Source organism: Orcinus orca, chromosome 15 (assembly GCF_937001465.1).
Source record: "Orcinus orca chromosome 15, mOrcOrc1.1, whole genome shotgun sequence".
NCBI classification, from domain to species: Eukaryota; Metazoa; Chordata; class Mammalia; order Artiodactyla; family Delphinidae; genus Orcinus; species Orcinus orca.
Genome location: NC_064573.1, coordinates 68675086 through 68687107, shown reverse-complemented (window position 1 = coordinate 68687107; position 12022 = coordinate 68675086). Strand labels below are relative to the sequence as shown.

Below are 12022 nucleotides of genomic sequence, written 5' to 3'. Positions count from 1 at the left end.
ACTTTAGGGACTTCCCTGGTGGTCCAGCGCCTAAGGCTCTGCACTCCCAATGCAGGGGGCCCGGGTTCAATCCCTGGTCAGGGAACTAGATCCCACATGTTGCATCTAAGAGTTCACATGGTGCAACTAAGAACCCATGTGCCACAATTAAGGTCCAGTGAAGCCAAAATAAATAAATAATATTTTAGAAAAAGAAAACTTTAGAAACTGAAGGGAAGAAATTCAACAAAATTTCTGCCAAATTAGGGTCCATTGTATGTTCGGATGAATAAGGTGAACTCCTATTCATCCTTCAAAATCCTACCTGGGCATGACCTGCTGGAGGAAGCCTTACCTATGCCTCTTACATGGGGTTCATGGATCTCTCAGAGTGACATTCATCCCTTGTACCACCATGGGTTATTGGGCATATCCCCCTCACAGTTACCTGTCAATTTACTCGTCTTGTTTATCTCCTCCCTACCACAGTTCCCCCTCTGTAGACTAAGGCTCTGCAATGACCTAAGTCTGAGTCTACAGTTGCCAGAGTGAAGTTGCTGCCCAAAGAGTGGCCCATAGGACAGCCAGAGCTTTTACAGGGCCTGTGAGCTAGTGCTCATAGTAACCTTCAAGCTAGATGTGATTTGCTCCATTGTAGACAAGAAAATGGAGGTGGGTTAAACCACTTGCCCACAGCCCACGGCTGTAAGCCGAGGAAGCAGCATCCAATACAGAACAGCCCACCTCCAAAACACTGTCAGCTGCGCCGTGAGCTGATCATGGCATGCCGTTAACAGTTTATGCATATAGAGCCCTCCCACGGGCTGCGTCCACACAAACCGTCTCCTATAACGACTCCATGAGTTACTCATTTCACAGATGAGGAAAAGCAGGAGCTGAGAGCCTACGAAACTTGCAAGAGGTAACAAAGCTTACTGGGATCTGAACGCCGGGACCCAAAAGAATAACCATCACACAGCACAGCCATCTGGATGGCTTCCCCCCCCTTGCCCCTCCCCTCCCTCCTGCACCAGTGGTTCTCAGCCCCGGGGGTCATGCCCCGCACAGGACATCGGGCAATGTTTGGAGACATTTGGGGTTGTCCCAGGGAGGGGGGAGGAGAAGAGATGTTACTGGCATCTAGTGGGTAGAGACCCTGGATGCTGCTAAACATCCTACAGTGCACAAGGCAGCGGCCCCTCCCCCACTGCAAAGAATTATGCAGCCCGAAGATCAATAGTGCAAACTAGAGAAATTCTGAGATGGCCCAATTTAGAACAGCATCAGCACACACACACACACACACACACACACACACACACACACTACATCATCCAGACCCCCATGGAATTTGAAGAGACCCATGGAAAAAGGGGAGGGGGTGGAGAAAAAATGAAGCAAGCCCCGCCCACAAATGTACCACAGTCACCATTGACGTCATATTTATTGTTATTTAGCTGCTCAGGAAAACATATACAGGTATATACAATATGCATGAATACAGAAGACTGCACTTTACATATTTTTTTTAAAAAAGAAAGAAAAAAATAACACTCAATTTCATGAGCTATTGTCACAGTCTTCCAACCAAGCATTTCAGAAATGAATTTCTTTTAAGAGTCAAAAAGATTACAGGATTGCCTAACACACAGCAGAGTTAAGTTTTCATATTTTACATGTGCAATAACGTTTTCATATTCTTTCCCGAAGAGTTTTGCTATGCAGTACCGATTACCAGTGTTTGTGGAGTCTCGTGGGTTGGGTGTGTTTTTAATCTGCTTTTATTCTTTCCATTAAACCAAATTTAATGAAATAACATCCTTTTGCTTAAGGCTATTTTTAAAGCTGTTCAATTCTGGGGTCGTGGGGAGCGAGAAAGTTTAAAACTTCAGGGGTTTCCGAGGTTGCTAGGACCATGAGACGATGGCCATGTGCTGATGGACTCAACACAGGGCAAGTCAAAGACAGAAGTCAAGACACTTGGCTCCCCGGCCTTAAGCAATTAAGGAGAAATCATGCCTGTTTAAGAAATAAAAGGATGAAGCTCTCCAACAGCTGTACGTTGTGGAATCAGAGGGGTCGTGGAGTTTCGCTCAGACTATGGCTGGCTCTCCTGCAGCCCGTGGCGGCGGGGTGGGGGGGTGCTTTTCCTCACCTTTCCTCTCCTTTGGTGGCAGAACCCGGGGCTGAGTCAGCTCCCACTTTCTTCTCACTGATCAGTTCACACCACCTGTTTCTGCCTGCCCTCTGTGGGGGCCGGGGTCAACCCTGGTCAGACTGCCGGTGTAAGAACCTCGGACCGTCCAGACTCAGACCCGAGCCAAAAAAGCCAGCCCAAGGAAAGACAGGAGTGGGGAATGGAAAGAGACAGATTTTTCTGTACGCTCTTCTCCCTTTGCTGAAAAGTTCTTTGAAATAAACAAAGTGAGTGTTGTACGGTGAGCCCAAAGCCTTCAGGTCACTTGCTAAAAAAAGCCGGGTCTGCAAACTCTGGGGACGTGGGGCGGGGGGAGGATGGAGGGGGCGCAAGGCTCAAAATGCCACATTTAGCAAGATGCTTGTTCACAGAAACTGAAATCGACTACAAGAGTTACTGATTTGGGTGAAGTGATATCAGTCACTTCTTGTCTGGCCCACCCTGGAATCTGGGTGCCTCCCACCACCCCCATGAGTCACACAAGCCCTTGGGAGTCATCAACAGCACCCAAAGGTGCCCCCCCCCCCCCCGCCAACACTGGGCCTCCACTGACCACCGCCCTGGGAGGACCAGGTGACAGGCCTCAGCTGGGTCCAGGAGCCCTGCTTTCTGCTGCCCTGCTCACCCAGCTGCTCCCTCACCTCTGCTCAAAGAAGTTATTCCTTCATGAGATGCACAGGACGTGGCCCTGGTTTTGCAACAGGCTGAGATTAAATAAAAAGGGGGAGGGAGGATTCCTGGGTTTAAAAAAAGGCCCAAGAATCAAAGTCACTAGTTCCGGTTCCTTTCTCCCTCCTCTAGCCCTCAGGAGTCTGCAAACCCCTGCAGAGAATACACACAGGCTTGGAGGAGGGGGGCTTGGTAGGCAGAGCCTGGGGGCTCCTTCACTCAACAAGCCCCTCGAAAAGTGCCGGCGAAAGCCTGGTCCTTCCCAGGGATGGGGGGCTGCCCAGGTTGGAGATGGAACGGGAGAAGTGGGGGAGATAACCCAGTCCTGTTCCTTCTTCCCCCAATGCCTGGCTGGGAACAGATGTCAGGAAAGGTCGGGGCTAAGAATTGATCCTCAACTCCAGCACCCAAGACCCAGCTGAACTGGCCGTAGCAGAGCCGGGAGCCTGCAGCCTCTAGAGGCTCTGCAAGCTGGACAGGCACCATCCCCACGCGGACGAGGGCTGCTCGGCACAGCGTGAAAATTCAGAGCCTGGGCGTTTGTACAGAGGCCCAGAAAAGGAGAGAAAACACCACTGTTGAACATTCCGGCTCCTTCCCACAGAGCGGACTGGATACGTCATCACCTCCATGGCAGTGAAAGGCAGCTTCCAGCAGAAGAGAGAACGGAGCTGAAGGCTGAGGGTGTGTTTGTGGGAACGAAAATATATCTCTCTATTTTCTTAGGGAACAGACAAAACAAAATCCCAGGCGGAATACCTAAGGGGGGCATTAATTGTTTGGCTCCAGCCTGACTGATGACAGTTGGGTGTCAATATATAATATTGTGATGACAATTTGACTCTCACCCGGCAATATTCCAGAACTACTAATCTCCAGGATTTCCATTTTAATAAGCAGTGAACAAAGCAAAAAGGAAAAAAAAAAACAAAACAGGCAGTGGGGAGGGAGGTGGGGAGGAACAAGACTAAAAGAGAATAAAAAAGGAAAGCAACTCTTGTCTTATTATGAAATAACAATACTTGGACATACAGCAGCACGAAAATAAAACAAGGAAAGAGGTCATCTAAAAAACGTATGCCAAGATTACAGAAAAATGGGAATTATCTAGCAGGAAAAAGGCTTCAGCAAAAGTTTGCTAACTGCAGAAGGGTTAACACTGGTAACATACCGTGGCAGACAAATTTCTTTTTTAAAAAAATTTTTTGAGGTTTTTTTTTTTTTCCCTTTAAATTAACCCTTTCCAGTCCATATGCCACTAAGCAGGTACCAACCTAGAAAAAAAATCATCCACTCAGCAATAGTGGCCCTTTCAAATTAACAGGGCAGGTAGGGGTGGGGTCAGGTGGAGGGGGGAGAGGAGAGAAAAGGGGGAGCGAAGGGCCTGGTTGGGGAGGGGGTATTTCTTGTCAATTCAAGTTAGGGCGGCCACGAATGTCCCGAATCTGTTGGAAATGTCAGAGTGCAGGGACCGCCAGGTGGGCACGGAGGCTCGGGCCTTGGCATCGCCCACGTCGTCTGTGCAGTGGACAGACAGGCACTGCAAGTGGCTGCCGGGCTGGGTTGCCGAGGCCTTGTTCGGAGGGAGGTCGTGGGCTGCAGAGAAAGGAGGAAGAGAGGACGTTAGCTGTGTGCTTGACTCTGCAGGAGGCCCTAATGGGGGTAAAGTGGCAGAAGCAGAAGAGAGGCCATGTCCAGGCCCTCTTTTCATGCCTAAAGATGGTCTAAGGAGATCTAAAGATGTTTGGTTCGAATCCTCCTGCCGTCACCCCTGACTTGGGCTGTGAGACCTTAGCTTAGGGAAGACCTCCTGTTGGGTTTGTTTTTCCCCTCCCCCTTGGGAAGGAAATAGGAGAGTTAGGCCAGATAAACTCAGGGTTTGCCCATCTCTGATGGACTAGAGTTCCCAAAAGATTAACTGGACCTGAAGTTAGTTGGGAAGGCTTCCTGGAAGAGACACATCCAAACTGGGCCTGAAGGATGTGTAGGAGTTCATCAGATGCAGTGAAACGGAGGAGGGGAGGATTGTTCAGGTCTCGAATACAGCCCATTCTCTTGTCATCCTCCAGACAGACATTTGCTAAGGGCCTGCTACGTGCTGGTAACTTCCTTACACAGTGCCAAACTGCTCAGAGCCACAGAGACTAAGAGTGTGGACTCCCCAACCACACCAGTGCCCTTTGCCCCTCCCCAGCTGCTGCATGAAAGGACTTTAGGTGATAAGGGTGAGGGAGTCTATTCCTCTCCTACACCCTCAATGAAAATCCCCTAAATTTCCTTCTCATTCAGTCACACAGCACCAGAAACAGCACAGACCATAGTAATGTTTGGATTAGACTCACTTGACAGGAAAGAAATTTGACAACCATTCACACCTTAGCACGAATTATATTAGAAGAGAACAAGGAATCAGGAGTCCTGAGGCAGGGAAGGAATGGAGCAGTCATTTCAGAGGACTTCTAATTTACTGCTGCCCAGTGACCAATAGTTCTGTTCTGAGGCCTACTGAATCATGATTATTCTCATTATTCCTTTTTCGGGGCCTGACTCTCAGAGAGGCAAGGTGACCTGCCCAAGGTCACACAGCCAGGATGGGACAGAGCTGGGTTTGAAGATGGGCTGATGGTGAACTTCTGACTCAGCAGAAATGAGAAAAGCTGGAATTGGCGGTGGGGGCTCAGCTCCGGCCGAGGGAGCACACCCAGATACTGAACTCCATGACTGGCCCGCCCTCCTCAGCACACTGTGCAGGCCCAGCCAGGGCCTGGTGCCAAGCAGGAGTCACCCCGCCCATCCCGCCCTCTGGGATCCGCCTTGAGGCTTCCCCCAAGAGCTGAGCCATGGCCTGCAGAGAAAATCCTCTCAGAGGGATGGGCCCAGGCAACCAAGGCCAGGTGTGACTAACTGGGTTTGGGGTCCCCACCCTGGAGCCCCAGAGACACCCAGCTTTGGGACCTGTATTCTTGGGAGGAGCTGGGGCTGGGAGGGCAGATTCTCTCCTTTGCCTCTTCCTTCCTTCATTCAATTAATAAGCTGAGTCCCTACTGTGTGCCAGGCATGGTGTAAGCCTGCAGATTCCAGCAGGAAACAAGGCACAGTCTTCCTCCTCCTCCTGCATCTGACGGTGAAGCTGGGAGACAGTATCGTAGCACAGTCATCTTAGAGTCACAGACTGCGGCTTGAATCCAAGCCCCACCACTGTGTGGATGGGATCCAACCATCTCCCTCTCTGAGCCTCAGTTCTATTCACTGGCAAAGTGGGGGTGATGCTGAATCCCTTGGGGTCTTGTAACAGATGTCCTGGCATACAGAGACAACCCCAGACAGGGCTGCTGGGACTGTCATTCATGTCTGAGGTAGGGGAGGGGAGTCAGGAGGTGAGGGGTCCTTGCAACCATCTAGAAGCCTCCAAGCCTTGTCCCTTCCTTGAGACTGGCCAGCTGGGCATGTTCCTGCCCATAAAGCTGGAGTCTTTGTACCCATTTCATGGATGGGGAAGCTGAGGTTCTGAGCCTGAGGTTCCCAAGTTGGTTAGAGGTGGTGGAGCTGGGATGCTGTGACCCCAGCTAGCTAGAGATACCAGACTCAGGGTCCCCTCACCCACAGTGGGCCCTGGACTCCAGCCATGCTGATGTACAGCCCTCACACCTCTGCTCCTGAGCCCACGCTTGCCTTGCTCCCAGTGACACCCTGCTGCTTAACACCTGCAAAAGGAATTTTGTTCTGAACATTGCGAGATCTAGATTGGGGGAAGGAGTAGCATCTGTCAGAGAGAGAGAGAGAGATTCTGAAAGGAGTTCCTTATTTCACTTTACACACATTATTTCAAGGAGCCAACGCAACAACGCTTGTGCCCATTTTACAGGTAGGAAACCGAGGCCCCTTGCCAAAGTTTGCAAGAGCTAAACAAAGACAAAACCCACACGTGAGCTCCTGACACCCGGCTCCCTTGCTCTGTGGCTGAAGCACCAGGAAGGTAGACACTGGAGGACTAAGACACTCATGGGAGCTGGGTTTGCTCAGCAGCGGCTCCAGACTGCTCCAAATGGCCACATTTCCTAAAGATGTTTTATTCCCAAGTTACAGACGACTCAAACGCATGCCGCGCGCCAAAACCACAGACAGCTGCTCTTCTTACTTGGGGTGGATTTAATGAGGGCATCGCAGGCACACAGTTGGACACTTCCGTGTATTATCTAATTCCATCCCCCAGCAAGCCCGGCAGCGGGGTGACCCTTCTCCCCACTTTAGAGCGGGCACCTGGGGCTCAGAGAGGGTGAGGGCCTTGCCCCACATCACAGAGCATGGGCACAGGATTCCCCAGCCTCTGCCTGGAACAAACAAGCGAGTCTGGTATCCATGGGGAATGTTTTTAGGAGAGAATATGACTCTTCAGTTCTTGACAACCCAAGCATGACCAAACTCATCCTCCCGCAGGATTCATTCCAGCTGGGGGAACCCAACACACCCTAGGACTGCGGCTCCCCTGGGCTGCCGAGTGGCTGCCGATAAATCAGTCCCACGGGAGCCGCCTCAAGTCAGGGCCTGCCCCGGCCTGGCCCAGGAGAGGCCCTCCATCCCCACTGCTCAGGGCAGCAGGCATGCCGGCCCCCACACCAGGACCCGGAGATAAAACCGCCCCCTCGCCCAGCTCCCAGGGCTGGGGAGACCCTGGAGGTACTCAGCGCCCGGCACTGGCAGACACCACAGAACCTGATGGGTGTTGTCCTGTTTTCCACTGTTGGCTGTCAGCCTCCCCTATCAGACTGTGGCTGTGTGGGGGAGGGGCAGATTTGGCCTGTTCAGCTCAGCTGGGGCCTGTGCATTGACTGCGAAGGGCTGCTCAGCCCTATTTGACAGATGGGAAGACTGAGACCCCAAGGGACAGGGAGCTGCCCAGGGGTCACCCGAGGCCAGGTCACCAGCTTTGGGACCGGCCCTCTCCTGTTAGCCCAGGATTCCTCGCAGGTCAGGCCGAGGTGGAATCCCGGGTCCCCCAACCTCGGCAGCCGGCCCCCATTTCCTCATCTGTAACTTGGGGATGGCGATTCCCATGGGCCTGGCTCAAGGCAGCTGGGGGAGACCATACAAGAGAAAGAGCCGATGACGCCCTGCCTGTGGGTGGTCAGTTCCTGAGGCAGGGGTGACATTGACTCAAAATGTATAACCATGAGGTGCCTCACCCCGGGCAGCACAGGAGCTGAGATGAGAGGCTTCCTGGCGTGCCTGCCCAGCAAGGAAGGACCATGGGACTGTTTTTAAGGTCATCCCCCTACTGGCCAGAACAGACCACCTGAGTCCCCATGCACAGGGGCGGGGCCTGGAGCTGGGATACCTCGCTCTTACTCCCCACAAAGTCTCTCCCCGCCCTTTCTCCACGTGCACAAGCCCTGGATGACCCATCCAGCCCCTTCCCAGAACCCCCTCGCTGAACGCTGCAGACTTGGTATCATGCTATCCAGGTACCGGCTGCTTTGGGCTCACCCTGCCACCAACATGAGACCACATCAGATTTTGTCTTCAGTGCTTCCCTATCCACAAAGGGGATAGTAAATTCCACAAAGGAAAGGAAAGAACCTTGAGCCAGTGCCCAAAAAGTGACCGCGTGGATAACGGATGGAATTCCACCCCTCCTACGGGTTCCACAATGATCATGCCTACCGTCTGGGGAGCACGGACTTCCGTGCATCACTTCAGCTCTCAGAACCTCAGTCCTAGGAAATGGGGGAAATAATAGGACTGGCCGTCATGGAGGCAGTTACGAGGATTAAGTGAAATGATCCATGTAAAGTGCTTAGCACACAGTGCACTCCCACCAGCACCAAGAGGACTGCCTTGTGCGGTTGTCGACCAGCCTGCAGGGACCAGCGGGGCTGGGACTGCCTTGTGCGGTTGTCGACCAGCCTGCAGGGACCAGTGGGGCTGGGACGGCTGGCTGGAGTGCTAACTGGGATGGCTGATTGACCCTTTGGCTGGCCACGGCTGAGGTAAAGGGAGAAGGGAAAAGATGTGCATGTCTTTCCCTGGGGACATCTCATTGTTAATTTCATTTCTGGAGGTGCCGCCCATGGAGGGAGCTGAGTTTTTTTTAAAGTCAGCAAAACAGGCCTTGTCACTGCCTTGCCCTGCACTCAGTATGCCCAGGAATGGGTTCCAGTTTGGGTGGGCCACATGCTCAGGCATCCTCAGCTCCAGGGGGGGAGGGGGTTGGGGTAGCTGCTGCCCCCCACTCCAGCAGCTGAAGTGCTGCCTTGGTGGTACGCACAGCCACCACTCTGTCCCCAAACCCTCAGAAAGGGGACTTCTGCCGGGCCACCTCCTGTCCCTCTGCCCCCCAGAGGAAAGGCCAGATTATGGGGGTCAAATGTGGGTTCCAAGTTGCACCCAGGTCAGGGGCTCCCTGGGTGCTAATCCAGGGTATAACCTAAGCAAGGTGTTAACCTGGGCTGTAAGATGGGAACCTACTTCACGGGCTTGGAGGACGATGAAGTGAGATCACATGGGTGAAAACTTCAGCACACGATGAGCCTTCAGAAGGTTAGCCGCTCTTAGGATTCTTATAGTTACTATACTTTAGCAGCCCAGGGCTTTGGAGGCAGGCAGAGCTAATACTGCCGCACACCCGCCTTGTGCGTGGGGCAGTTTCTTCATTTCCTTGGGTGCCAGGGGCCTGCCCCACCCCCTGCCCTCCGAGGCTGGGAGGCCCCCCGGGGTGCGATCCCAGGCAGAGAGGAATTAGAATTCCATGAGTATTTTTAACCTGAAGCTTATGTAAGGAGCAGTGTGGGCCCCAGAACACAATAGCGAATGACTCTCACAGGCTCACCCTCGCCAGATTCCGACAAAGGGAAATGTATTTTGGTTTTTCCTTTATTTGGACCTGGCAGGGGGTGTGGGGGGGAAGACGCTGGTGTCTGTGACAGCTGCCACTCAGCTGGGGGCTGGGCCACTGGGCCTGGAAGCAGAGGCAGGCCGGCCGGCCTGGAAACCACAGGGCTGAGCCACCTGTTCTCGGCACCTCTGTCCTGCAGCCCGGGAGTCCCTTAGGGCCCCCAGACACATCCATGTCCCCCCAGAAGCTCCTAGCTCCTAGCCTCCATCTCCAGGAAAGGCCGGGCCATCACACCCAGGCTGGCTCTGGGCATCACGCTTCCCCAGGCCTAGAGTCGAGCACCAGGGAGGGGAGAGCCTGCCTCCAAAATTCATCCACTGCTCTCCCGACCCGTTGCCCCTACCCTGGTCCAGGCCCCCACTCCCGCCTGCAGCAACACCCTTGCTGCTCTCTCTGCTTCTACGCTGACCCACACGCCCATCTTCCACTGTGAGCCGGGTGAGAAACTCTGAAGCACCAACCAGAGCAGGCCCCTCTCCTGCTTAAAACTTCCATGGCTCCCCAGTGCCCCCAAGATAAAGTCTCCAGCTTCCCATGACGTGGCCTGCTTCCATCTTGGGCCTCCAGCCTCACCTCTCAGCTATACCGTCTCTCAAAGTATGTCGAGATCCTTCCCACCTCCTGATGTTTCTTCCGCCTAGAACACACTCCTCACCTCTGCTGACTCCTACCATCTATCTACCTGGCTGTCAGCCTCATGGTGATGTTTCTCCAACACCCCCCGCTTGCAAATGGCACCCCACCACCAGCCACCATAATAGTAATGATGCCACCAGCGACGGCCTCACTGGCTACAGGGAAGTGCTGACACATCTCCCCGGGCAGAGGGGGAATCCTGAGTTCCGAACCCCTTAGCAACAGGCCACCAAAGATGGAAGACATCATGGGGAGACTTTGGAGTCAGATGACCGAAGCCTGTAACTTGGTCCCTGGCACTTTTCCCAGCACGGCGACTTTGGGCAAGTCACTTTTCCTCCTTGAGACTCAGCTTCTTTCCCTACGAAATACGATAAGGTCAGCACCCGGGTCCTCACTGAGTTCCGTCAGGTTCTATCAGGTAAAGGCCACAAGCAATCAGAGCAGGAGTAGAGAGTCTTGTCGGTGGTTAACAAAGTCCAAGGCTCTTTTAAGGCAACACAAAGGCCCATTTCCAAGAACCCGCCCCTGGGGATGTGGGGGACCCAACCCTAGTGGAACTGGTCCCCATACCCCAACTGGAACTCTTCTGAAGAGCCTCACAACCCCAAGGAGGACCCCGCCTTGGCTGCCTGTCCATGTTCAGTCCCTGGGTCGTGTCCCCTCCTTCAGAGAGCTAGATGGGGTCTGGGGGACTCGCCGGCTCTAGCCTCAGAGGCAGGAACAGCGACTCTAAGCCAGATGTCAGATGGCACAAAGATGGTCTATAATGCCACCAACCGTGCAGGAAGACGGCACACCCAAATTCCCACCCCTCTCCTTCCCCATACCCGGCAGCTTTGGCATGTTCAGAAACCTGGACTCAAATCCTCCCTCCTCCCTCTGAGTCTCAACTCTGCGCTTCACCAGCTCCATGACCTTGGGCAAGCTCAGCTTGCTGAGCCTCAGTTTCCCCGCCTGTAGAGGCGGATAACATTCCCACCAGTAAAGATCACACAAGCCTGGCCTGGATGGAGACCCTGAGAGCAGACACGCCCATGTGGCTCTCCGAGGTCTCTCCGGCCCTGGCATGCGGTAGGCACCTGATAAGGATTTGTGAAATATGTGGATGAAGACTCACATTCTCATCCCAGCTCTCCACCTGCTTGCCGTGTGACCTTGGGTAAGTCACTCCCCCTCTCCAGGCCTATCGGGTCCTCTCAGAAATGAATGGTGGTGAGTAAATGTACAAGCCCCCTGAATCTTTCTATCCCTTTGGGGTGACCGGATTTTACATTCAAAGAAGGCAGGAGGCTAAGGCAGGTGCCCTCCCAAAACAAGGGACCGTAAGATACACTGACCTCAGGCTCCCTAGGGGGCCGGGCCTTGGCCGATCTCACTGGACCAACACAACACCCAGGCAGAGAGGGCATTTTACAGGGGAGGAAACCGAGGTTCAGAGAGGGGACGTCACTGGCTCACAGTCACACAGCCGGCCTGTGGCAGAGCCAGGGTAACTCCCAGGTCTGTCTGATGCCAAAGTCACAGGAAAAAGTAAAATGTCGCAGCCAAATGGCAGGTACACCCAGTCCCTCCTCCTCTCTCCAGCTCTCTCGTTCCCACCCCCCTCGCCTTCTCGCTCAGCCTCTCTTTCTCTTGTTCTCTCCCTC

The 12022-nt window shown here is 53.5% G+C and overlaps 1 protein-coding gene across 1 annotated transcript in view; it reads right to left on the bottom strand.

The window, feature by feature from the left end:
• Positions 1-1404: 1404 nt before the first annotated feature.
• The window catches only part of MN1 (MN1 proto-oncogene, transcriptional regulator), a 47440-nt gene continuing 36822 nt past the window's right edge, over positions 1405-12022 (bottom strand). Inside the window, exon 2 of the mRNA XM_004283775.3 lies at positions 1405-4441. Coding sequence (XP_004283823.1) covers positions 4260-4441 — 182 coding nt within the window. The 3' untranslated portion in view covers positions 1405-4259. The remainder of the gene's footprint in view (positions 4442-12022) is intronic.